Genomic DNA, 27,991 nt, shown 5'->3' with positions numbered 1-27,991 from the left:
AATTGCTGGGATTACAGGCGTGAGCCACCGCGCCCAGCCCAGGATCTTCAATAGTTTTTATGGGAATAATGAGTTCTTGAGATAAAAGTTTGAAAACCATTGCCCTTGTCTATCTGCCAGGTATAAGAACTCCTATTGACCACATTTGTTACCAGAGGATTAGACAATAAATTGGAGTGGTCTTCTTTGAGTGATGAATTGTCTTGATTGCAAAAATCATCTACGTCAAGATAAACTATAGTTTTTGGCCAGAATGTCATTTAGAAATGCAGCAAATGTTAATACAGGATTTCCTTTTGTTTTTCTTGGTGATGTTTAATGGAAATAAACACAATACTAGTAAAAGGAGAAACATAAACATGGCAAGGATTTGGAAGAGTGTCTAGCATAAGAGTAAGCTCTTAACACAGGTAGTAATTATTACTATTTTATTATTACTCTATCACAGTCGCTATTCATTTATTTTTTCAACAAGTATTTATTGAGTACTATATGCTAGGCTCAATGGTCTGCATTGCGGATTCAATGATGGGCAAAACACAAACTGTTCTGCCTTCAAGGACTTTATAGTCAAGTGGGAGAGGCAGTGGAATCATCACATAAAAATTCTAATTACAAATTGTGGCAAGCAAACGAAGTGATAGAGGTATAAGTAGACCAAGATTTGATCTGATTTTCAGAGTCAGTAAAAGCTTCTCTGAAGAAGTCGCAGTTGAGCGGCAATTTGAAAAATGTGCAGGAGGAATTAAGGAGACACAAAGGAAAGAGTAGCGCGCTGAGCACGTTTAAACACCCTGCAGTAGAAAGAGAATGATGAGGGGGCCAATGTGGCTGAAACCCAAAGACTCAATAACTATTTAATGGCAAAAACCACAATTACTTTTGCACCAATCTAATAGTAGCAGCAGTAGGAGGTTAGATCCCAAGCCATTGGGGGATTTTTAAGGCTTTGCTAAGAATTTTAGACTTTCATTACATGATCAGTGGGGAGCCACATAAAGTTTAGGAAAAGCGTGACAACCTTAGATTTGCGTTTTCGAAAGATCACTGGCAGCTGGAGTGTAGTGGGGCAAGGGTGACAAGCAGGGAGACTATTTACAGGGTTACGGCAGTATCCCAGTGAAAGATGCTGGGAGACTGGAACAGGATAATGGCAGGTAGAGACACAAAACAGTGGATGAATTTGGGATGTATAATATTTCGGAAGTAGGGCCACAGGGCCTGGTGATTAATCTAAACTTTAGCACAATAATCACACAAAGTCGAAGATCCTCCCCAGCAAGATTAGCTAATAGGTTATTGATAAGTTGCAAAATCTTCCCCATTCTCCCTTGGCAAAGATTCAAAAGCCCTGGTGATACTCAGGGCCGACAGATTACTCAGGCCTCAAAGAGCGCGTGCACAAGGCCGTCGCTCGCCTTGTGACGCAAGACTTCATTCCCTGGATGTCAGTGGCCTGGAAGCGCAACGTTTCCTGGGCAACGCCATTGTCGCAGCTCCGGGCGGGGGAGGGATGACTAAAGACAACGGCCGGCCGTAAGAGAACTCCACAAGAGAGAGTCAGAGCGAAAATGTGCAACAAGTGCGGCGGCTCCTGCCATGGCAGGTGATTCGAGGACTCAGCACGAGGCGAGAGTAGGAACCGGGAAGAGCCGGAAAACCCGCCTGTGATTGGCCGTCCACGGGTATCAGTCGCTTGTCATTGGGTGAGGCCCAGACAGACAGCTGCGCTTTGAAACGCGTAGGGTTCTGGGTAGCAAAGGCCTTGCAAGGCTCTTAACCGAAAGGGGGAGGGGGAAGGTCGCCAACAAACGGCTGAGCTCACAATCCAGGCCGGGGTGTCCCCCTCCCCCATGGAGAGAGCCAGAGCGGAGCCGCCGCCTTAGCCGCGCCCGTTGCGTCCCGCTCCGCCCCCGCTGCCGATCGAGGGCACCTCCTTTTGGGCAGCAGCCATGGAGCCCCCTCCGTCGTCTCCCACATTGAGCGCGGCCGCCAGTGCGACCTTGGCCTCGTCGTGCGGGGAGGCCGTGGCGACCGGCTTACAGCCCGCGGTGCGGCGGCTGCTGCAGGTGAAGCCAGAGCAGGTGTTGCTGCTACCACAGCCTCAGGCCCGGAACGAGGAAGCCGCTGCCTCGCCCGCGCAGGCCCGGCTGTTGCAGTTCAGGCCGGACCTGCGGCTCCTGCCGCCGCCGGCAGCGTCAGACGGCGCCACCACCAGGCCCGAGTTGCACCCGGTGCAGCCCGGGGCGCTGCACGTCAAGGCCAAGAAGCAGGAGCTGGGGCCCAGCCTGGATCAGTCAGTGGGGCCTCGGGGGGCCGTCGAAACCGGTCCTAGAGCCTCCAGGGTGGTCAAGTTGGAAGGTCCCGGGCCGGCCCTCGGCTACTTCCGAGGGGACGAGAAGGGCAAGCTGGAGGCGGAGGAGGTCATGAGAGACGCAATGCAAGGCGGGGAAGGCAAAAGCCCGGCGGCCATCCGAGAAGGTGTGATCAAAACGGAGGAACCCGAGAGACTCTTCGAGGACTGCAGGCTCGGCACGGAGCCCGCATCCAATGACCTGGTTCATGGCAGCGCGGAGGTCATCTTGGCTCCAACGTCCGGTGCCTTTGGGCCGCACCAGCAAGACCTTAGGATCCCTTTGACTCTCCACACGGTCCCCCCTGGGGCCCGGATCCAGTTTCAGGGAGCTCCGCCTTCAGAGCTGATAAGATTGACCAAAGTCCCCCTGACACCAGTGCCTATTAAAATGCAGTCCCTACTGGAGCCTTCTGTAAAAATTGAAACCAAAGATGTCCCGCTCACCGTGTTGCCCTCAGATGCAGGTATTAGACAGCAGGGGAGTCGGGTTTTCAAAACTGCGTCTGTGTTGCCCATAGCTGTTTTGTCAGCAGTTCCCAAGTCTAAACTACAAAAGTAAAGTAATGGAACTGATTGTTTTCAGGGCAGAGTCTGCACAGGTATCACTTCTGATCGACTTGTACATATAGCAGTAAAATACATGAATGTCTTCAAGATTCTCAAGTATTTTTTAAAAAATCGATTTTAAGGCCCGGTATTTAGATAGGACTAATTTTTGTACACAAAAATAGAAGTATTCTTGCTAGACAGCGCAGAGCCCTCAGTTTATATGCTACAAATAATCAAGATTAAACATATTGTAGTATAACAGCTCAGTACTTTTATATGTATCAAGAAATAGAAGAAATAATGGTGTTTAATGAAAAAAGTGATTATAATTAAACAGGAAAGTTTATACCGATTATAGAGGCTACCTTTAAAAATGAACAATAAACATTCTTCTAGCAGAAAACAATACGTGATTCAATGTAATATTTTAGTGTTTATTCCTCTGAAAGGTAATGACTTATAGAAATATTGAAAAGAATACAGTAGAATGAGCCATAAATATTGTTTTTAAAGAAATGACTAGTTGCAGCAGTAACAAGTACAAATACATGTTTTTATTTCTATTCAGTATTTCCAGATATATAGTTAGCAAATTCTTATTTTAAGATTTAGTTCGCACAGAACACTTTGCCAATGAACATCTTGGAAAGTCATATTAATCTTTGGTTCATATTTTCATTAACTTTATGTTTATTGTTTTTTTAAATTTTCTGTGTTGATTCTTCCTCTCCACTCCACCGTGTTGCTTTCATCTTTAATAGTTTTTAGATTTTATCTTTGTTTTCTAAAGGAAAGAAAGGGAAAGCTTTCTTTATACTACTTATTTCATCCTTAGTGTTTTTAAGAAATTTTTAATATATGAAGTAATCCTAAAATAATATAATAAATTTATGGATAGCTATTTTTAATAAAATACATGAGAGATGTGAATTTAGATAACTTCCTTTGTTGAAATTTCAACTGGCTCTGTGACTTTCTTTTTTTAAATTTTATTTTATGAAAAAGAGATGCTAGTCTCGAACTCCTGGGCTGAAGCAATCCTCTGCCTCGGCCTCCCAAAGTACTGAGGTTACAGGTGTGAGCCATTGTGCCTGCCTTCTCTGACTTTCAAAAAAATTACTTTTATTATTTTCTCTCATTTTTTTTCTGAGATATTGGCAGAGAGGTTCTAGGAATGAAGGTCAGAAGCAAGTGTGAGCCATTGCGCCTGCCTTCTGTGACTTTCAAAAAATTATTTTTTTGAGACTGAGTCTCACTCTGTTGCCCAGTCTGGAGTACCGTGGCATGATCTCAGCTCGCTGCAACCTCCACTTCCTGGGTTCAAGCGATTCTCCTGCCTCAGCCTCCCAGGTAGCTGGGACTACAGGCATGAGACACCACACCCCGCTAATTTTTGTATTTTTCAGTAGAGATGGAGTTTCACCATGTTGGCCAGGCTGGTCTCAAACTCCTGACCTCACGTGATCCACCTGCCTTGGCCTCCCAAAGTGCTGGGATTACAGGCGTGAGCCACCGTGCCCGGCCCAAAAAATTATTTTTATTGTTTTCTCTAATTTTTCTCCCAGGACACAGGACTAGTGTTGATGATTCCACTTGGTAGGAGCTTCACCTTCATAGTGAAATACAACCAATATAGTATTATAATATAAATAGTTTTGCTTGAAAGGACACAAGAGCAGCATGTAGATGAGTTCCTGTGAATGTTTAGAGAACCTCTACCTAACTAAGATTATAGTCATGAGTAAGTCATGCATGGTTCCTGTTCCTTAATGATAGAATATTTTTATTGGTAAATAAACTAAATGTTAGTTATTGTTAGAGGTACTAATAATACAGATCAAAGAAGTAATAAGCCAACAATTTACTCTCTTCAACATGATTATTTCCACAGTATCTTCAACAATATTATTCTCTTTGAGGAAAAGGAGTCATTCTAAACTACAGTTCAGAATGGCGAGTTCAGGGGATGTAAGGAATTGTGGAATACTGGCAGGTTTTTTTGGTTATATTGAAGTGTGTATTTCCTCCAGATATTTCAAAAATAAGTATAGACGGAGGTGCACTTTACCTTAAAATTGTGTGTGTGTGTGTGTGTCACATTAATTTAGCCTCTTAATTTTTTCATGTAGGCATACCAGATACTCCCTTCAGTAAGGACAGAAATGGTCATGTGAAGCGACCCATGAACGCATTTATGGTTTGGGCAAGGATCCACCGACCAGCACTAGCCAAAGCTAACCCAGCAGCCAACAATGCAGAAATCAGTGTCCAGCTTGGGTTAGAGTGGAACAAACTTAGTGAAGAACAAAAGAAACCCTATTACGATGAAGCACAAAAGATTAAAGAAAAGCACAGAGAGGAATTTCCTGGTAATCAAATTAAATAATGCCTCTTACTTCTTTTAAATGAATTTATTTAGTTAAAGATTAGGGTAGATTGAGATTGAAAGACAAAATATATAATTTTTTTCTGATATGTACAATAAAGAGAATAATGACTAATGTTATAACAATGATTGAAATGACACTGGGCATGAGTTTCCTTAAATAGAACCAAGCAAAGGGATATCTGATTTCATATTCACCAACCCATACAAATCAGAGGACACGCAGTTTTATTGTGGTTTTGATTTAGATAGATATAAATTTAATGAGAGTACATCTCGAAAGCTTTAGGCTATAATTTTGCAAGTAAACTATAGAAGTGTTAAAATGATAGCAACAGAAAAAAAATGCAGTCTACGCTTAACGAGAATTCAGGGATTGTCACCATATTCCATTTTAACATATGATTGTCAGAATATAGTCCTGCCTTCTGATTGATAGATTTAGCCGTGTCATGATATAGTGTGAAATGAGTCCGATTTCTCCCTAGCAGTGGGAACATTGGGATTAAGCTTGGAAAATGCACAGTGTATGGCCAGCATGTCTGTGCAAGGTGGGACAAAACTTATTTTCTGAAATATTGGCAGAGAGGTTCTAGAAATGAAGGTCAGAGGCAGCAACTACAGGGAACCAGTGATTGTTCTGATTACACAGTGGCTGCAAATGCCATAGTTCCACTGTTCTGACTTTGGAAGAAATTAAGTTATTTGTGGACTTCGAGATTGCTGAGTTTAGGAGACTCTTCTTGAACTAGGCATAAAAATAGTGACCAGCCAGGCACGGTGACTCACACCTGTAATCCCAGCACTTTGGGAGGCCGAGGCGGGTGGATCACGAGGTCAGGAGATCAAGACCATCCTGGCTAACACAGTGAAACCATCTCTACTAAAAAAAAAAAATTAGCTGGGTGTGGTGGTGGGCGCCTGTAGTCCCAGCTACTTGGGAGGCTGAGGCAGGAGAATGGCGTGAACCCAAGAGGTGGAGCTTGCAGTGAGCCGAGATCGTGCAGTGCAGCCTGGGCGACAGAGTGAGACTCTGTCTCAAAAAAAATAGTGACTGATCATTAGTGACTATTGCATTGTAAGATATAGACTATTGTAACTTACAGAAAGTGAGGAAATGAGATGAATAATTTCATAGTGAGGCATTATTTGATAAGGTGGAGGAAAGGCTTTGGGATTCAAATATAGCGGTTTTGATGTTGACTCTACTACAGATTCATTCTGTGTTGTTGGTTATAAAACATTTGACCCTTGGCCAGGCACAGTGGCTCACGCCTGTAATCCCAGCCTTTGGGAAGCTGAGACGGGCGGATCATGAGGTCAGGAGTTCAAGACCAGTCTGGCCAACACGGAGAAACCCTGTCTCTACTAAAAATACAAAAAATTAGCTGGGTATGGTGGCATGCACCCGTAATCCCAGCTGCTCAGGAGGCTGAGGCAGGAGAATCACATGAACCTGGGAGGCGAGGTTGCAGTGAGCTGAGATTGTGCCATGGCACTCCAGCCCAGGCAACAGTGCAAGACTCCGTCTCAAAAAAAAAAAAAAAATTGACCCTCTTCTTTCCAATGATGAGTTATAACATTGGCCACTAGTCAGGAGTTATTTGGATATGTATGTTAAAATACACAGTGGAGAAGTCATTCGCTGAAATAATATCCCGGAGCTGGAAAAGATACTTTAGACAATAATTTGTTTTTAAAACACTTTAAAGTGCTTTGCATTTTAGTATGAAAAAAATTATTTGAAGGCTAAATGGAGTCTACACATTTAAACATATTTTGTCTTCTATAGGTTGGGTTTATCAGCCTCGTCCAGGGAAGCGAAAACGATTCCCTCTAAGTGCTTCCAATGTATTTTCTGGTACCACACAGAATATCATCTCTACAAATCCTACAACAGTTTATCCTTACCGGTCACCTACGTACTCTGTGGTAATTCCCAGCCTACAGAATCCCATCACTCATCCAGTTGGTGAGTTAGTTTTATTGTAGATTACTATTTTTTAAATAGCTGCAAGAAAATTTTACCTCAAGTTTGAAGTGTTCTTTCTATTAGTCTTAAGAATTTGGAACAACAATATTAAGAAAAAAGAAGAGGGAAAGTGAGAACATTAAATAGGAAAAGGAAAAATTTCAGTAGAGATCAAAACACTTGGTTTGCCAGAGTAGCAGATAATCCATGTGTAAAACCTCAGACCTTTTAAGCAAATCAGGATGAGCCCATAGATTAGGCAGATAATGCAGGAAATGACTGAGGTAATTCAATAGGAAAAAGGAGAGTCTTTTTACTAACAGCATAAAAGAATGCCTTGCTAATGGGGTATGAGGCATCCTGTCCTGGAACTTAGTAATGATACTGATTTGTTGAGACCATTCTCTCATTGCTCTAGAAAAGCAGTGGAAGTAATCTATTTTCTACCAAATATTTGTTTGGTTCATTATATTAATCTCTCTAAATGTCTCCTCTGAGTTCTTTACATTCCTGTTATTGATTTTAAGAACAAAAATTGAGAACCTAATATCTTAATAACTTGTTATAGGGCTATCCATCATTGGTTTGTTTTTCCAGAACAGTTTTTTTTGAGATGGAGTTTTTGCTCTTGTTGACCAGGCTGGAGTGCAATGGTGCAATCTCAGCTCACCACAACCTCCGCCTCCTGGGTTCAAGCAATTCTCCTGCCTCAGCCTCCCAAGTAGCTGGGATTACAGGCATGCACCACTACACCCGGCTAATTTTGTATTTTTAGGAGAGATGGGGTTTCTCCATGTTGGTCAGGCTGGTCTGGAACTCCCGACCTCAGGTGATCTGCCCGCCCTGGCCTCCCAAAGTGATGGGATTACAGGTGTAAGCCACCACGCCTGGCCCCCAGAACATGTTTTAACCATCTTTAAGGGAGAGCTTTATACATTCACTACTTGCTGTCGCTTTTTTTTTTTTTTCAGACAGGGTCTCACTCTGTTGCCCAGGCTGGAGTACAGTGGCGGGATCACAGGTCACTGCAGCCTTGTCCTCCTGGGCTCAAGCGATTCTCCCACCTCAGGCTCCCTAGTAGCTGGGACTATAGGTGCACACCACCATGCCTGGCTAATTTTTGTGTTTTTTTAGAGATGGGGTTTTGCCATGTTGCCCAGGCTGGTGTCGAATCCTGGGCTCAAATGATCCACCCACCTTGACCTCTCAAAGTGCCAGGATTATAAGTGTGAGCCACCACACCTGGCCCACTTTCTTAAAACTACTAAGACTGCTTAAACCTGCTTTTTCTATTTTTTTTTTAATCTGTTTAAATCCTTCCCATATGAGCTTCCCATAAAGCCACCCATATGAGCTGAGAGTTTTAGATACCTTGGAAACTGACTTATTAGAATCTTAGACATTTTCAGTGTTGTTGTTGTTGTTTCTTTTTTAATGTATCATTTTAGCAATTGATAGCAACAAGCTACATTCCAGATGTCTAGACTCAAGAGAAAGATGCAGAAAGCTGATCCTATAGCCCTGTTCTGTCCTAGCACAGTCAGGCACTTTCAGTCTTCACTGTTTGGTAGTGACTTCTTTAATCTTGTATTTCAACCCAGGCTTAATTATGACTTTGTTCACGTACCTTGTTTTTCTGTCATGTTATTTATTTATTTTTTGAGACAGAGTCTTGCTCCGTTACCGAAGATGGAGTGTAGTGGCGTGATCTCGGCTCACTGCAGCCTCTGACGCCTGGGTTCAAGCAGTTCTCCCACCTCAGCCTCCCGAGTAGCTGAGACTACAGGTGCACATCACCATGCCCATCTAATTTTTGTGTTTTTAGTAGAGATGGGGTTTCACCATGTTAGCCAGGCTTGTCTCGAACTCCTGGCCTCAAGTGATCCACCCATCTTGGCTTCCCAAAGTGCTGGGATTACAGGGTGAGCCACCATGCCCAGCCTGTGTTATGTTATGATTTCTGTTTTCGTAATATAAGTTTCTTCTTTTTATACCTTTTTCCAAGACCTCACTTACATCTACTTCTACTCACTGTTAAATGCTGTATATTTTCTCTTCCCAGAAACAGAATTAACAATGTTCTTATTTGAAGCAGTTGACATTTGATACATTAATTTTATGTCATTCTGAGCAAAGATAAGGGTTGAGTAGAAACTGGAAGATTTCTTCTAATGTTGGTAGGGTTCTTTCTCCATGATGTTGTATTTAAGTATGGTAGGCAGAATTATAGGAAGCACTTCAGAGCTATGCACAACAGTAATCAAATCTAAGACAAGAATGATTTTTTTGTTTGTGCTTAGTTTTTTGTTTTGTTTTGTTTTTTACAATATCCCTTATTTCTGGTAGCATATAGTGTCAGTAAAGATTTATTTCTTGGGCCAGCTGTGGTGACTCATGCCTGTAATCCTGGTGCTTTGGGAGCCTAGGAGTTTGAGACTAGCCTGGGCAACATAGCAAGACGCTGTCTGTAAAAACAAACAAACAAAATTGTTTCTTGCATCTCAAAAGATAAACAGAGAACATTATCTTATAAGCATAATTTGGGAATTATTAAGATATACACCTTAATAGTAAATCATGAAATTTATCTGCTATTTTGTTCCCCAATCACATAGCTTTCAAATATATTCTTATAGATTGTTCTCATCAACTTGGCGTTATATTATTTAGAGAAGTCAGTATCACTGGCAAATTTAGAAGTTTCACTGTATATTTAATATTCTAAATCATTTGTGAAGTTTAAGTTAGAACAGATTATAGCACACATCTCTTGTGTGCTATAATCTTGGGGAATCATAATTTTAATATCTTGTCATATACAGTTTTAATATCTTGTCATATACAGTTGTTAATTTATATACTTTTTTGTTGTTTCAAGTAATTTCATATTCTAAATATGAAGTTACGGTAATTTTGTTTTTCAAGCATGTTTGCTTTATTTCCATGGAAGAAAGATATCAAGATAGTGAGATACATGATTTTTCTTATATAGAAACAATTTGCTCTTTTTCTGTAGCAAGCTTTGTGCATTAATATCATACTGTATACATTTCACCACCATTTCAGGTGTAGATAATAGACTCACCAAGCTAGAGTTCTCAAGGTCATCAGTTTCAATAGCTGGAAGCATGTTAACTTTCTAAAAATCTCTGGCAGAAGCCATTTGTACCTACTTTGTCTAAAATTTTCTCAGTTCCACCCTCGAGGTTTTTTTAAAAAAATTTTTAATGTTTATATTTATATATATTTTTGAGATGAAGTCTCACTCTGTCGCCCACGCTGGAGTGCAGTGGCGCAATCTCAGCTCACTGCAACCTCCACCTCCCGGGTTCAAGTGATTTTCTTGCCTGAGCCTCCCAAGTTGCTGGGATTACAGGCATGCACCACCATGCCTGGCTAATTTTTGTATTTTTAGTAGGGTTTCACCATGATAGCCAGGCTGGTTTTTCAAACTCCTGACCTCAGGTGATCTGCCCACCTCTGCCTCCCAAAGTGCTGAGATTACAGGTGTGAGCCATCATGCCTGGACAGAGGTTTTTTTTTTGTTGTTGTTGTTTTGTTTTTTTGTTTTTTGGTTTTTTTTTCCGTTTTTTTCTTTAAAAAAAAAAATTCTTAGGTGAATGCCATCCAAGATCTATTTATATTCCTTTTGTCAATTGGATTAGAACATTCTTTGAACTTGTCATTATACTGTAGTTGATCTAATATTTTTAACCTATTTACTTTGAAAATTAGGGTTCAGAAATCTTCTTAAGGTCATCTTTGGTAGAAAGGATTTATTGAGTCTCTCTGTTCTCTGTCAGTTGCTGTTTATACCATAATGACTAAATAATTCCACTGATTCTCTCCTTTTTGTAAAAATATTTGGAGTCAATTAGTATTGACTTTGAGGTCTCTCACATGTGGCTCCTTCAATTTTCCTTTGGACTGCCTAATTTTTTTGCATTTGCCTCACTGCAGTTGGGCTCATTTGTACATTTGGACAAGCTTTTGAAGGTTTTTTGTTGTTGTTATTTTTGTTATTTTTAATTAATTTATTTTTTTGCCAGTTAGCCATAGTAACTGTGACTTTGAGGCACATTTCTTTCTTCTGTGTTTTTAGCATTGTCATGTAAAATAATCTCCATTTTTCTATGAACTTTTTATTTTAATCTCTGTCAGCCTTTTTCCCTAGCCAATATCAATATTCCAAAAATTGAATAACACCAGGGTAGATTTTTTTGACTTTCTCTTTAGCCAGGATCATAAATTTAAATCTGTTGTGATTACTACCGCATAATATTTCACACACTGAATTCATGGATTTTCTAGTAATATTTCTCCATTATTTGGCTCTCAATCAAGCTTCTTCTTCTTCTTTTTTTTTTTTTTTTTTTTTTTTTGAGAGGGAATCTTACTCTGTCTCCCAGGCTGGAGTGCAGTGGCGTGATCTTGGTTCCCTGCAACCTCCACCTCCCAGGTTCAAGCGATTCTCCTGCCTCAGCCTCCTGAATAGCTGGGACTACAGGCAAGCGCCACCATGCCTGGCTAATTTTTTGTATTTTTAGTAGAGACAGGGTTTCGCAACATTGGCCAGGCTGGTCTTGAACTCCTGGACTCAAGTAATCCGCCCGTCTCAGCCTCTCAAAGTGCAGGGATTACAGGCATGAGCCACTGCACCCGGCCCTCAAGCTGATTTCATTTTACTGTGTATTTTACCAAACCTTTTTGTTCTAATCAATCACTTGTCTTGTACTAGATCTTCCCAGTACACTTTTATCCCATTAAGATATTCAGTAAATATATTCAAAATCTGGCAGTTTAATTCTCCTCTGTAACAGTGAGTTTTATCTCAGATATCTTCTGAGTAAATTCCAGTGGCACATTTGTATGCCTGCTTACCTGCCACCTTCACTACTAAGGTTTCTTAAATCCTATTATGGGACAAACTCTGCTAGGAACAATATATAAAGTTTTTTTTATAGTCTCTGCTGTCAAAGAGTTCTTTAGGTAGTCGTAGCAAGTATAGATATAAATACAACTACTTTTACTATTTCTTTGATAGAATCTACTTTCTTGTCTGGTATTATTATTATTATTTTTTGAGGTAGAGTCTTGCTCTGTCACCCAGGTTGGAGTGCAGTGGCGTGATCTCAGCTCACTGCAACCTCCACCTACTAGGTTTAAGCGATTCTCCTGCCTCAGCCTCCGGAGTAGCTGGGATTACAGGTGCATGCCACCATGCCCGGCTAATTTTTGTATTTTTAGTAGAGATGGGGGTTTTACCATGTTGGCCAGGCTGGTTTTGAACCTCTGACCTCAGTCAATCTACCTGCCTCGGCCTCCCAAAGTGCTGGGATTACATGCATGAGCCACCACGCCCAGCCGTTGTCTGGTATTATTTTTATGTCTGGTGCATTGTTTACTCTGTCACTCACATTTAGTACTATCTCCCAAGCTCCTCTTCTCTTTCTAGTTCTTTTTTTTTCTGTAGAGATGGGGTCTTGCTAGGTTGCCCAGTCTAGTCTCAAACTCCTGGACTCAAGTGATTCTCACATCTTGGCCTTCCAAAGTGTTGGGATTACAAATGTGAGCCATGGCACCCAAACTGTTTCTAGTTTCTGAAAGTGCTTATGTTACTGGCACAAGGTTCTTGGCTCTCAGTGTAATAGAAATTAACAAGAGGCCAGGCAAACTTTTCCTAGACAGGGGTTGTTAGGGCTTATTCCTGGAAAGATTGGGTATTAAGTGAGACAGCGCAGGAGAAAGGGTTTTCTGGCTGGCTCTCCAAGGGGAGTGCATTATGGTGTCTTCAGGAGGGTGATATGCATAATTCATGAGGTAGGTGAGTGTCATTACATATGCGAGGTGGAGTGCAGGGTGTACAGACAAGTAAGGAATCATGCTAACTCATATGTTGATCATGATCAGAAAATCTCCCTGGGTGGAGATTTTAGTATTTCAGTCCTAGAGATTTTAGTATTACAATCCTAGGGGTTAGGATCGTCATTCTAATTCTAGATCATCATTCTAGAATTTGCCGGGAGGCCATTCTCACATGCAGCCCTTGTGCACATGCAGGTGATAGAGTTAATTCCCTTGAGTAAGATTTATGGTGGAATGCTGCTTATCTTAGTTTTTTCAGACAGCTTGCAAGGTCTGGTCAATGGGTATGGTGTCAGTGGGGGTGGTGCTGCAAGGTGTGGTGGTCAGTGGGCATGTATGGAAAAATATGTGAGTGAAGGTGAGATGATCCCCCCCACCCCACTACCCTGTCTCACTTATAGCATGGTAGTCTGGAATTCTCTTCAGATCTTTGATTACATGTCTTTGATGCCAGTTATGCCAGCATCCTCCTGTTATATGAGTATTCTTATTCATTTAAAGGCTTTGGAACTTTTATAAAAGCTGTGTCCATTCATACTTTTCTTAACTATTTTTTATTAACCAGGTTCTGGCTAGATACTGGGATATGAATAGAAATTGAGAGTTCCTGCTCTCAATCTCCCAGTTTGGTGATCATGGTTGGGGTGGCAGACATGCAAATAATCACAAAGATTTACACTATTTCCTAATAGGTGATAGGTTTACAAGGTTTGGAGGGAACGTGGACAAGGGAAATTAACCTGTGCTTGATAAATCAGGAAGGGCCTGAGTAGGGCCTGTGCCTCACAGATAGGAGGGCTAGTCCATATAACCTCATCAGGTGAGAATGAGGGCAGCATCATTACATCCTGTTTCTCTACTTCACTGGGTCAGAGCCCATCTTCAGACAGGTGGCTATGTCCCTTAATTCCCTACTTCCTGCTTTAAGAGGGGCATTATCTGCTTTATCTGGAGAAAAGAAAGGAGAGGGAAGTCACCTGAATGAGGCTGGAAAAAGATCCACATTTCTTTTAGTCTATGACAGAGACATGTCCAACCACAGAATTTCTTGGACTGCATCTTCTTTATTAATGGATTCAGAGCTGTATTGCAATACATTAGATCATGACTCTCTTGCTGTGGCATCCATCTGTATTTCTTCAGGAAAGTTGAATTAAATTTAGGCTAGGTGTGTCATTTGGGTCACTTAGCAGCTCAATCAGTAGTCCTGTCTTCTTCAGGAACAGAAAGCTAAAACACATTAATTGTTTCACCTACCTTTAAAAATTTTGCCATATCTTTCATGCTCTGCTGCAATAGTATTCCTTTTATATCTGTCACCAATGGTTGACATTTGGCAAGTCCTGTTCTCACTTGGAAACTTCCTTTCATATTCATATTGAATACAATAGAGTGAAATAATTTTGTTAAGTTTTTTTCAACTAAAAAAATTAAATGTCATTTATAATTTAGTTTAATATAGAGAAGTTTATAAAAGAAAAGAAAAATGACCCATACTGCTACTCTGAAACCCCTAGTAATATTAAAAATCAGATTAATATATTTAGGTAAACAGAACATTCAAATAGTACCAGTAGGTATAAAATGAAAGTCTAGCTTTTCCTCCTGCCCCACTGCCCTGTCCCCTCTCTTAGATCATGGCTCCTTAAAGGTAACTAGTGTCAATAGCTTCATGTTAGTATTATTTTTCAATGTATATATGCATACCAGCATTTATGTGTTTTCAATGTATATATGCATACCAGCATTTATGTGTTTTCAATGTATATATGCATACCAGCATTTATGTGTTTTCAATGTATATATGCATACCAGCATTTATGTGTTTTCAATGTATATATGCATACCAGCATTTATGTGTTTTCAATGTATATATGCATACCAGCATTTATGTGTTTTCAATGTATATATGCATACCAGCATTTATGTGTTTTCAATGTATATATGCATACCAGCATTTATGTGTTTTCAATGTATATATGCATACCAGCATTTATGTGTTTTCAATGTATATATGCATACCAGCATTTATGTGTTTTCAATGTATATATGCATACCAGCATTTATGTGTTTTCAATGTATATATGCATACCAGCATTTATGTGTTTTCAATGTATATATGCATACCAGCATTTATGTGTTTTCAATGTATATATGCATACCAGCATTTATGTGTTTTCAATGTATATATGCATACCAGCATTTATGTGTTTTTGGTCTTTTATCTATCAATAATTTATCTATCAATAATTTTATTCATTTGTTTATTCATCTAAAAAATATTTGTTGAGGCTCTCTTCTGCCCCAGACAGAATGTTTCGCCCTGGGGATACAGCAGCAAACAAAACAGAAAAGGTTGCTCTTCTCATGGCACTTAGAGTCTAGTTGAGAGAGGCAGACAAAAAATGTAAATAAATAAGAAAACAAGATAACTTCAGTTTGTTCAAAATGCTGCAAATGAAAGAGTGGTTTGATATGATGATGCAGTTAGGTAAGGTGATTGATGAAGGCCTCTGCTTATACAATTTATTAAACTTTACTGAAAGAAGAAAAACATGGAATGACTCAGTTAATTCTTGATTTATGCTATTTTTGTTTCTAAAGGTGAAACCTCACCTGCTATCCAGCTGCCCACACCTACAGTCCAGCGCCCAAGCCCTGTCACACTTTTCCAGCCCAGCGTCTCCAGTGCTGCTCAGGTGGCTGTCCAGGATCCAAGTCTACCTCTCTATCCAGCACTCCCACCCCAACACTTTGCTGGGCCTTCCCAAACAGACACTCATCAGCTGCATTCTGAAGCCACTCACACTGTGAAGCAACCCACCCCTGTCTCTCTAGAGAGCGCCAACAGGATTTCAAGTAGTGCAAGTAATGCCCATGCCAGATTTGCAACTTCGACCATCCAACCTCCTAAGGAGTATTCCAGCATTTCCCCTTGTCCCAGAAGTGCTCCAATCCCCCAGGCTTCTCCCATTCCACACCCACATGTTTACCAGCCCCCTCCCCTTGGCCATCCAGCCACACTGTTTGGCACACCACCAAGATTCTCTTTTCATCACCCTTACTTCCTACCCGGACCTCACTACTTCCCATCAAGGTAAATTAACATTTTTTTTCCTTTTACCTAAACATTCAGCTAATGAATTTTTACCTGTGACAACATTTTTTTGTTTGTTTGTTTTTAAATACTGAAAAGCAGACTTCTTCAATTCTGCTGACTAGGAGCCAATCAGTTAACATAAATAGATGGAGAGGGCCAGGTGAGGACTGGGGGAGCTAGAGAGAGTGCATCTCTAACTCAGCTCCAGCTGACTCTTGTTACATGAGAATATAGGCTTCAGGCAGTGGCTCACGCCTGTAATTCCAGCACTTTGGGAGGCCAAGGTGGGTGGGTAACTTGAGGTCAGGAGTTTGAGACCAGCCTGGCCAACACGGTAAAACTCTGTCTCTACTAAAAATACAAAAATTAGCCAGGCGTGGTGGCACGTGCCTGTGATCCTAGCTACTCAGGAGGCTGAAGCAGGAGAATCACTTGAACCTGGGAGGCAGAGGTTGCAGTGAGCTATCACACCACTGCACTCCAGCCTGGGTGACCATCTCAAAAAAAAAGAACAAGAATATAGGCTTTAATGTTGTCGGATATAATTTTTCATGCAAAATAACTATAAGGGACCTTAAGATCATTTAGTCAAATGTATTGAGGTGTGCTTATTGTATAGAGGGGTTGCTTCTCAAACTTTAATGTGTATATAAATCATATGGTATTTTGTTAAAATGCAGATTCTGATTCATTGGGTCTGGGGTATAGTAGTATCCTATATGGGGGTATAGTATGTCTGATATTTGGCATTTCTAGCAAGCTCCCAAGTGATTGCCAATTCTGCTGGTTTATGGACCACACTTTGAATAGCAAGGGTATAGAGGAGGGCACTTGGTCTAAGTGAAAAATTGTTTATTTACCTAGGTTAAATGACTAGACCAAAGTTATACTACCTCTTTGTGCCCTTTTTACCAAATTAGAAAATTTCCCATGTAAATTACCAATAAAGGAATTCATTTTCATAGGGAAGTATCTAGGGAAAACAAATGTGTAACTTCATTTTGGAATGATAGAAATTTAACTCCCTTGGAAGTATTTTTATGATAGAGTGGTATTAGCCTCTACTTTCCTTTTTTTTTTTTTTTTTTTTTTTTGAGACAGAGTTTTGTTCTTGTTGCCCAGGCTGGAGTGCAATGGCGCAATCTTGGCTCACCACAACCTCTGCCTCCCGGGTTCAAGCGATTCTCCTGCCTCAGCCTCCTGAGTAGTTGGGATTACAGGCATGCATCACCACGCCTGGCTAATTTTTTTTTGTATTTTTAATAGAGACGGGGTTTCTCCATGTTGGTCAGGCTGGTCTTGAAGTCCCGACCTCAGATAATCTGCCCACCTCGGCCTCCCAAAGTGTTGGGATTACAGGCATGAACCACTATGCCCGGCCTAGTCTTTACTTTTTAATTACTGTTAAATGTGTAGACAAAGATGGTTTCTGTTGAGACGGGAGTATTAAAGTGTCTAACACCAATCTTTTATTGTTTCTTACTTAGAAAGTAAATTTACTTCCCACTAGGGTATACCTACACCTCAATAGAAACAACTTTTGAGGTATATATTATGTTGCTTCAATTTATTATCGATTGCTTGCTTTTGGGTCCTTAGCTCAGGACTGGAAGAAAGTGGAACCAGAGGATTAGATCAGGAGAAAGGAAGATTTTTGTCATCTAGGGTTTGTTTTGTTTTATGTAGAATCTTTTTATCTTTTGTAGCCTTAATAAATATTTTAGTTCAAGGGATCAAACCTCAAGAGACTTTTAATTTAAGGCCAGGGAGGTTGATAATCTCTTTTCATTGCTATCTGCTAGGATCTAGGATTTTACAGGAATTTTGGAGAATTTTACAAAATGTTTCCTCCATATAAGAAGAATATGGAAGATGTAGATTGAATTTAATAAACGAGTAAATTTGGGAACACTTGGCCTTAGTTAGAATCTTGAGGCCTATAACAAAAATTGTGGAAATTGTATCTGCTACATAATTAATTTTGTAATATGGGAAATGCTTGGACCCTATTTACTCACAGGATAGGCGAAGAAGAGTCAATTACAATGGGCTATGTACCACAGTCTCACTCTAGCTGTTACTACTTTTTTGTTTGTTGTATTTTTCTTCTTTTTAGTGTTTTGAGAGCTAAGAATTCTTACACGTAGTTTTTATAACAATCCTTTGACTTGGGTGTAATATTCACCTACTTTTTCAGTTAAATAAGTGGATTACTAAATAGCCTCATCAAGGTTATACAGTGGTGGAGCTAATAGTCAAATTAAGGTTTGATTGATTTTGAATTTCATATTTGTCTTTTTTACTATATCGGTAAGACTTCTTTTATGACAGCTCCTCTTGATTGACAGCTGTTAGTTGCTAGCAGAGAATCATATGGAAAAAATATATTTTGAATAAAAACCTCACATAGTCAAGTGGACATTGGGGCAGGTAATGTTTCCTTACATGTTACATAGATTAAATCATAGAAGTCTATCTTACTCATTCAGGACAAGGCTTGTAGGATTTGGCTGTTAATGTATAAATTATCTGACACCTTAAGGAATATTTTAAAAGGAAGCTCTTGAAAGTAAGTTCTTTTTTTTTTTTTTTTTTTTTTTTTTTTTGAGACAGAGTCTTGCTCTGTCGCCCAGGCTGGAGTGCAGTGGCGCAATCTTGGCTCACTGCAACCTCTGCCTTCTGGGTATAAGCAATTCTCCTATCTCAGCCTCCCGAGTAGCTGGGACTACAGGTGCCTGTCACCACACCCGGCTAATTTTTGTATTTTTAGTAGAGATGGGGTTTCACCATATTGGTCAGGCTGGTCTCGAACTCCTGACCTCAGGTGATCCACCTGCCTCATCCTCCCAAACTGCTGGGATTATAGGCATGAGCCACTGCTCCCACCCGAAAGTAAGTTCTTAGAAGACAGAAACTACCTTTTTTGTTAATACTATTATTGCTAATTAATAATAATGCTATTGGAAGAACCAAATGAAGTGACTAGCTATTATACTGAATTTTATTTCATTTAAGAATGTCAGAGCAGTATGTCAACTATAAACATTAAGCTATGCATAGTTTTTTAGAAGACTAGCCTTATCAATTATAATATTTTTCAGTTGTTTTTCTGACTCTACCTGTATGTGTCTGATGATAATTTTCCCAAGGAAATAGATAATCTATTTATGACTGTTTAGATAGTATATTTCAGTAAACTCTAAATGCCAAAATTAATTGATTCTCTCTCAATTTTTCTCTTCTCCCAACTGATAATGGAATCTTCTGTAAGGAATATTTCTGGGCAGATGCAGTGGCTGACGCCTGTAATCCCAGCACTTTGGGAGTCCGAGGCGGGCAGATCACCTGAGGTCAGGTGTTTGAGACCAGCCTGGTGAACATGATGAAACTCTGTCTCTACTAAAAATACAAAAATTAACCAAGTGTGGTGGTGGGCACCTGTAATCCCAGCTACTCGGGAGGTTGAGGCAGGAGAATTCCTTGAACCTGGGAGGCAGAGGTTGCAGTGAACCAAGATCACACCCCTGCACTCCAGCCTGAGCAGCAAGAGTGAAACTATATATATATTTCCTTCCTACTCTAGTTATTTATATGTGGAATTTTCCAACTATTTCAATGTTAGAATTGTAATGGACATTTGAGATATACTTATATATACATATTTTGTGTATATATGTATATATTTATGATTATTCATTATTAAAAAATTTTGGCTGGGTGTGGTGGCTCACGCCTGTAATCCCAACACTTTGGGAGGCCAAGGAGAGAGAATCTGTTGGGCCCAGGAGTTTGAGACCAGCCTGGGCAATTTAGTGAGACCTTGTCTTTACCCCCAAAATTTTTTTTAATTAGCTGGGCGTGGTGGCATGTGCCTGTAGTCCCAGCTACTCAGGAAGCCAAGGTGGGAGGATCACTTGAGCCTGGGAGGTGAAGGCTGCAGTGAGCTAAGATCATGCCACTGCACTCCAGCCTAGGCACCAGAGTGAGACCATGTCTCAAAAAACCAAAAAATGTTTCTTTTCGCTAAACAATTCACTTTGCCCTGTGTATATAGAGTAAAAATCAAGTAGGCTAGGTGGTTTAATCAAGGAGTCATTTTACAAAACAGATGGACACTCAGAAGTGCTGCTTCCCATCTCTGGGGCTAACATGTTATTCCTGCCTTCAGATCTTAACCATCATCATACTGTGTTTGTCAAAATGCTTTTGAAAAACTATGTACTACATTAATTCTTCAGACTAGTTCTTTTCTCCCTACCCCTTCCTCTTCCTTCTTCTTGCAGTATATTGGGCTTTCACATTCAAGGGAGATACATAGGATCTTCATTCTGTTGGCCATTCAGTAAAAAATATGTTTAAAATCTATGTAATTAGGGATAAAGAAAAGATATGAAGACAAATGGGGATTTACTAGCTTGAAATATATGGAAAATACACTCAGATATATGGTAGGGAAAGTAAGTTCAAAGAATTCCTGGATTTGTAGAAATAGCATCTAAATTGTAAAATTTTAGGCAAATGAATCAAAGGTTAAAAGCAATTCTCTTTAACCTTTGTTTGGGTCAGAGACCCATTTGAGAATTTGATTGAAGTTATGGACTTCTTCCATAATAATGCATATCTACGTACATATACAAACTTTTGCCTAAACTTTTATGGAGGAGGGAAACTTACAGTCCCAAAACATGATAGACTTCGTTAACATAGAATACCTTCTGCCGTAACTAGCTAGAAATGTTGAATTTAAATATGAACAATTTAATACCTACCTGAACTCACCAGCAAGGAACTCACCATGTGCCAAAATGATCAACAAGTTGAAAACTAGTTAGAGTGGTCCTGGAGATGGTTTTCAGATACAGAAATAGTTTCATTGGTTATAAACTTGCGTTCTAAGCTGGATGTGCTGTCATGCACCTGTAGTCCCAGCTACTTGGGAGGCTGAGATGGAGTTCGAGGCCAGTCTTGGCAACAAATTGTGATCCTGTCTCAAAAACAGAAAAAAACCTAAACTTGAGTTTTAATGTCTGTGAAGGGAAAAAAGATGAGGTCTTGACCCTGCTCTGCTCCCCTGTTCAAGGTGGGGATAGGTACTGAAACTAAAACCTCTCTATAAAGCCAAGACCCTGGAAGGAATATTTCTTTTTTTGTTTTTTTGACAGAGTCTTGCTCTGTCTGCCAGACTGGGGTGCAGTGGTGTGATCTCGACTCACTGCAGCCTCTGCCTCCAGGGTTCAAGAGATTCTCGTGCCTCAGCCTCCTGTGTAGCTAGGATTACAGGTACATGCTACCATGCCTGGCTAATTTTTGTATTTTTAGTGGAGACTGAGTTTTGCCAAGTTAGTCAGGCTGGTCTTGAACTCCTGGCCTTAAGTGATCTGCCCGCCTTGGCCTCCCAGAATGTTGGGATTACAGGCATGAGCCACCACACCTGGCTGGAAGGACTTCTTAACCTTGATAAAAGGAATATAAAATTTTTGTCATTGATCCAGGTAAAGCACAGAAAGAATCTTGTTTTTACTCCGGGCTCTATGTGATTTTCATTAGAAATAAAATTCCCAAGATGTTTCACACATTGGTTCAGAGTCTAAAATCGCCCTGTCCACTGGATGCAGACATTTCTTTTTCTTTTTCTTTTTGAGATGGAGTTTCGCTCTTTTTGCCCAGGCTGGAGTGTAATGCCACGATCTCAGCTCACTGCACTGCCTCCAGGGTTCAAGTGATTCTCCTGCCTCAGCCTCCCGAGTAGCTGGGATTACAGGTGCCCACTGCCACGTCCAGCTAATTTTATATTTTTAGTAGAGATGGGGTTTCACCCATCTCTACTGGAAGTCCAGTGAGACCTAATTAGCTAGACTTTTCAGGATAGAGTACCAGAGAAAAGAGAGCTACACACAGAGGGAACTCCAGATGACTGTGTAGGGTCCCTCTTGAGTATTCAGTGAAGTACTAATTAGTGCATGCTTGTGAAGAAACAACCCAAGGCAGTGAAAGAACCACCTGAAAGGATGAGAGGAAACAGTATCTGGCAATCATGCACTAACACAGTGCTGTGAATAGTCCCACCAACTAGATTGGAAAGCTTTTATGGGGCACAGAACATTGGGTACTCAGAAGGGTCTTGCTTCAGATAGCCTTAGCCTAAATGTTGCTATGGTCACAACTAAAAATTTTTTTTTTCTTTTTTTTTAGTTATGGGGTGGGTCTTGCTATGTCACCCAGGCTGGAGTGCAGTGGCATGATCATAGCTCATTGCAGCCTCGAACTCCTGGGCCTAAGTGATCCTTCTTTTTCAGCCTCCTGAATAACTGGGACTACAGGTGTGCACCACCATGCCCAGCTAATATTCTCATTTTTTTGTAGAGACAGGGCCTCACTTTGTTGCCCAGGCTGGTTTCAAACTCCTGGCCTCCCAAAGTGCTGGAATTAACAGGCATGAGCCATTGTGCTCTAATTTTTTTTTTTTTTTTTTTTTGAGATGAATTCTCACTCTGTTACCCAGGCTGGAGTGCAGTGGCACGATCTTGGCTCACTGCAACCTCAGCCTCCCGGGTTCGAGCAAGCAATTCTCCTGCTTCAGCCTCCGGAGTAGCTGGGACTACAGGCCGCACCACCATGCCCGGCTTATTTTTGTATTTTTAGTAGAGATGGGGTGTCACCATGTTGACCAGGGTGGTCTCAAACTCCTGACCTCAGGTGATCCACACGCCTCGGCCTCCCAAGGTGCTGGGATTACAGGCGTGAGCCACCGCGCCCAGCTCAAAATTCTTAAAAGCAAGACCTGAAAGGACCAACTTGTTTTTAAGTAATTTAACTGCACCCAAGAGCAAAGCTCAAGAATAGAAATAGAATCAAATAATTAAAAAGGTAAGTGAGAGTATGGTTCATTTTTGAGATGGCAGCACAGGGAGCTCTGTGGACCCAGTCTCTAGCAAACAAGTGTGAGTGGTGAAAACTATTTTTAAAAACCAATCATTCAAGTCTCTGGAAGTTGCTGGGTGTGGTGGTGTACCTGTAGTCTCAGCTGCTTGGGAGGCTGAGGCAGGAAGATGCTTGAGCCCAGGAATTTGAGACTGTAGTGAGCTATGATCATGCCACTGCATTCTGGCCTGGGTGACAGAGCAAAACCCCATCTCTTAAGTTATATATATAAAACTATATATATATATAAGTAATGATAATATTTATTTTTTATACATATATATAAATGGGAAATCCAGAAGGCCACACACATATCCAGAGCTAGACCCATGTTCAGAAAATACACAAAAAGACCCCAAGCTTTTAACTCTGACTGATCTGTAGGCTCTGTATAAGCAGGAAGTAAAGACTAAGGCAGAATTGAAAATAACCTGGCTAAGTATTTAAGGAGTGCCCCAATTCAAAGCCAATCTGTAAAGACCAGGAAAATATATTTTGTTTTATTTTTGTTTCTAGGTTTTTAAGGAAATCTCTATCAAATTTCTGACCGCTAAGCTAATTGAACAGAGATTTCAATGACCATGCATAACAAAGAATACAGTCTTTACAAAAATACTCTAGAAAACCAAATAAACAACTACAACCCCAGACAAGCAACAACAACAAACCTTGGATAAGGGAAAGAATTTGATTTCTAGTGGCATCACATTATAATATTCAAAACATCCAGTTTTCAACAAAAAAGTTACAAGATAGGCAAAGAAACAGGAAAGTAGGGCATTCACAAGGAAATAATATTAATAGTAACTATCCCCAAGGAAGCTGAGACATTGGGCTTAATAGACAGTTTAAATCAGCTGTTTTAAATATGCTCAAGGAACTAAAGGAAACCATGGACAAAGAACTAAAGGAAACCAGGAGAACAATGTTTCACCAAATAGATCATATCAATAAGGAGATAGAAATAAAAAAAGAACCAAATACAAATCCTCAAGCTAAAAATTGCAGTAACTTCTTATAAGACTTACCAATCATACATTGAAATAGTGTTTCTAGTTTCCATTACTTATATTCTCCTGTTCCTTATGACAGACCTTTTAGGTTGACAGAACAGGCATTGCTATCCCTATTTTATATAAGAAGGATACAAGGATCAGAGAAAGTAAGATTTACTTAAGTTTACCAGGTTCTTACGTGGCATAGCTAGAACTAGAGCCTGGGTAGGGCGGCATGGTAGTTAGGAGAACAAGTTCTGGAGTCAAATTGCCTGATTCTGTCTACCACTTACTAATTATATCACTTTGAGCAAGTTACTTAACCTTTTTAAAGCTCCATTTCCTCATCTGTACAGTGGAGATATTTATAGTGTCTATGTCTTAGGGTCGTCCTGAGTGTTGTTCAGTGTTATATTGAAATAACATATACACTCCTTGGCCAATGCCCTAAAAAATAGTAAATGCTTACATATTGGATAATATTATTATTTGGACTATTCTAATTAATGTTTTCCCCCTACACCATGTTGCTTTTATAGTTTTTTACTTTCACTCATGTAACCTTCTAGGATTGCCTTTGTCTTAATTGATCTTTTTGTTCTCTGAATATAACACTAACTCGTCTTTACCACACCAAAATAGTCACTATAATGCTGGCATTATAGACTTTAGCACATGTCTAATATATACCTAGATTTTATGTTTTTTAAAAAATTATCTACCAAGCCTTACATAGCATCTTGCCTGCATTGAGTCCTGAAAAAGATAGTTATTGGGTGAATTATTTCTAGCTGAAATGAAGGCTTTGTGGAAGGGATAGATTTTTGTTTTATTGATATATAACATTTTACATATTTATGGGGTACATGTCATAAATATGTATAAAATGTGTAATGATCAAGTCAGGGCATTTGGGTTATCTGTCACCTTGATTATTTATCATTTCTGTATATTGGGAACATTTTTAGTCCTCTCTTATAGCTACTTTGAAATACACAAGACATTGTTGCTAACTACAGGCACCCTACTGTGCTACTGAACATTAGAACTTACATCTTCTATCTATCTAACTGTATGTTTGTACCCATAGTCAGCCTCTTTTCATCCCTGAATTATCTGTGGAATTCAATGGATAGAGAGACCTGCTATATGATCAAAGTTGTGCTAGCCAGAAGCACAGTGTATTTGGCCGTGCGCGGTGGCTCACACCCATAATCCCAGCACTTTGGGAGGCTGAGGCGGGCGGATCACCTGAGGTCAGAAGTTCGAGACCAGACTGGCCAACATGCTGAAACCCCATCTCTACTAAAATACAAAAATTAGCCGGACATGGTGGTGGGCACCTGTAATCCTAGCTACTCGGTAGGCTGAGGCAGGAGAATTGCTTGAACCTGGGAGGCGGAGGTTGCAGTGAGCCAAATTCATGCCACTGTACTCCAGCCTGGTGACAGAGCGAGACTCTGTCTCAAAAAAAAAAAAAAAAAAAAAAAAAAAAGAAGCACAGCGTATTCAGGACATGTGTCTTAAATTTAAAATGCCTGAACTAAGAGTGGCAGTAGGTATGGAAACCTGAAAAATTTTAGAAACTTTACCTCATTTGTTATAATTAACATGAGCAAAGTACCTAGCACTTGAGGTTTTGGGGGTAGGGCATAGTTTCAGAGTTTGAGATAATAGTCTAGTATGTCTGTCATACTTAGGTTTTTAAAAGTAAGGTAACAAAGTTGACTCTGTGTGTGTGTGTGTGTGTGTGTGTGTGTGTGTGAAGGCCAGAAATGAAACACTTAACTTGCCATGGGTTTTGCTGATGAGTATGGTCATTATGTTTTATGTTATCTGTCACTAGATGGTTGGACTCTACCTCTTCCTATAATTCCTGCTCTATGCCTTTGAAAGAGAGAATAATACTTAAAAAAAATTGACAAATGGGTTTGAGTAGCAGAATTTTTGAGATATAATCTTTAAAAAAAATTTTTTTTTTTTTTGAGATGGAGTCTCACTATATTGCCCAGGCTGGCTTCAAACTCCTGGGCTCAAGTGATCCTCCTGCCTCAGCCTCCTGAGTAGCTGGGACTACAGGCATGCACTACTGTGCCCAGCAAGTAGCAGAAATTTTGGATTTGCCTTTTTTTTTTTTTTTTTTGAGATGGAGTCTCACTCTGTCGCCCAGGCTGGAGTGTGGTGGCGTGATCTCGGCTCACTGCAAGCTCTGCCTTCCGGGTTCATGCCATTCTCCTGCCTCAGCCTCCTGAGTAGCTGGGACTACAGGCGTCCGCCACCATGCCTGGCTAATTTTTTGTATTTTTAGTAGAGACGGGGTTTCACCGTGTTAGCCAGGATGGTCTCGATCTCCTGACCTTGTGATCTGCCCGCCTCTGCCTCTCAGAGTGCTGGGATTACAGGTGTGAGCCACCACACCCGGCCAAAAAACCATAATTTGTAAAACTGCAAAATGTCTTTTTGATTCTTCACATTTCTGCCCTCCAAAAAATGTTTTGGAAAAGACCTTTAAGACCATAGTTTACTATCAGTTTTAAATCTTTCTAGTAGTAACAGTGTTTTAAATTTATTTTATTATTGAATGTCAATGAAAAAATTTAAGTTGTCTTCTGTTCCAGTGCCTCAATATTCTGGATCTCTTGATTTCAATCTAGTTATACATTTCCCCCCCCCACCATGAGCTTCCTTACAAACACCAGTAAAAACAACTATTGCACTATTGCATTGTTTACGAAGTGTCAATTCGGTGGTTTTTTGTTTGTTTGTTTTTGTTTTTTTTGAGACGGAGTCTCACTCTGTCACCAGGCTGGAGTGCAGTGGCACAGTCTCAGCTCACTGCAACCTCTACCTCCTGGGTTCAAGCGATCCTCCTGCCTCAGCCTCCTGAGTAGCTGGGACTACAGGCATGCACCACCATGCCCAGCTAATTTTTTGTATTTTTAGTAGAGATGGGGTTTCACTATGTTGGCCAGGATGATCTCTTATCTCTTGACCTTATGTTCCGCCTGCCTCGGCCTCCCAAAGTGTTGGGATTACAGGCGTGAGCCACCGTGCCCAACCACTAAGTGTCAATTCTTAGCATAGCTCAACACACATCTGCATTTCCAAAACCTTATGTGGTATGAGGCATCATGAGAGAAAGACCAGAATAAGCAATTTTGTTATCATGGTTGTCAAAGGTAAGAAGCCTGAGGCTGACGATAGATAATAGTGCTGGTGAGTGTTCCAGTCACAAGCTCCCTTTCCTGTTTCTTGTGGGTGGGGACTGGGCAATGGGAAAAGAGCAGAGGAATACATGAAGTGTTTGCAGAAAGGAACTTTCCAAACCCCAAAGAGGATGCATTAACTTGCTCTGTTAGTCTGTATGCAAGGCAATATGTGGGCAAGATCTAATTCCTTGTTTGTGTTTTTCTGCTGCAGTACATGCCCTTACAGCCGGCCTCCCTTTGGCTATGGAAATTTTCCGAGTTCAATGCCAGAATGCCTTAGTTATTATGAAGACAGGTACCCAAAACATGAGGGTATATTTTCAGCTTTAAGTAGAGACTATTCTTTTAGAGACTACTCAAGTGAATGCGCACACAGCGAAAATTCTCGGAGTTGTGAGAACATGAATGGAACTTCTTACTATAACAGTCATAGCCACAGTGGGGAAGAAGACTTAAACCCTGTGCCTCAGCTGGACATTGGAACCTTGGAGAATGTCTTCACAGCCCCGACATCAACTCCTTCTAGCATCCAGCAAGTCAATGTCACTGACAGTGATGAGGAGGAAGAAGAAAAAGTGCTCAGGGATTTATAATTTTAAAACAAATATGCACAGAAAATAAACATTTCTTAAAATATA

The 27,991-nt window shown here is 40.4% G+C and overlaps 1 protein-coding gene across 1 annotated transcript; it reads left to right on the top strand.

Annotated features, from left to right (window-relative positions):
• Positions 1-474: 474 nt before the first annotated feature.
• SOX30 (SRY-box transcription factor 30) lies at positions 475-27,991 on the top strand. Its single transcript, XM_054489089.2, has 5 exons — positions 475-2,820; positions 5,035-5,274; positions 7,084-7,263; positions 15,733-16,225; positions 27,565-27,991. The coding sequence occupies exons 1-5, from the start codon at positions 1,953-1,955 to the stop codon at positions 27,944-27,946; spliced, it is 2,163 nt and encodes a 720-aa protein (XP_054345064.1). The 5' UTR covers positions 475-1,952; the 3' UTR covers positions 27,947-27,991.

This window comes from Pongo pygmaeus, chromosome 4 (genome assembly GCF_028885625.2).
Source record: "Pongo pygmaeus isolate AG05252 chromosome 4, NHGRI_mPonPyg2-v2.0_pri, whole genome shotgun sequence".
In the NCBI taxonomy this organism is placed as follows: domain Eukaryota; kingdom Metazoa; phylum Chordata; class Mammalia; order Primates; family Hominidae; genus Pongo; species Pongo pygmaeus.
This window is presented reverse-complemented; position numbering and strand designations above follow the sequence as displayed.

Coding starts and splice junctions, on each gene's coding strand:
- SOX30 (XM_054489089.2), top strand. CDS start 1,953: ATGGAGCCCCCTCCGTCGTCTCCCACATTGAGCGCGGCCGCCAGTGCG. Junction 5,275..7,083: donor GCACAGAGAGGAATTTCCTG/GTAATCAAATTA, acceptor TGTCTTCTATAG/GTTGGGTTTATCAGCCTCGT. Junction 7,264..15,732: donor TCCCATCACTCATCCAGTTG/GTGAGTTAGTTT, acceptor TTGTTTCTAAAG/GTGAAACCTCACCTGCTATC.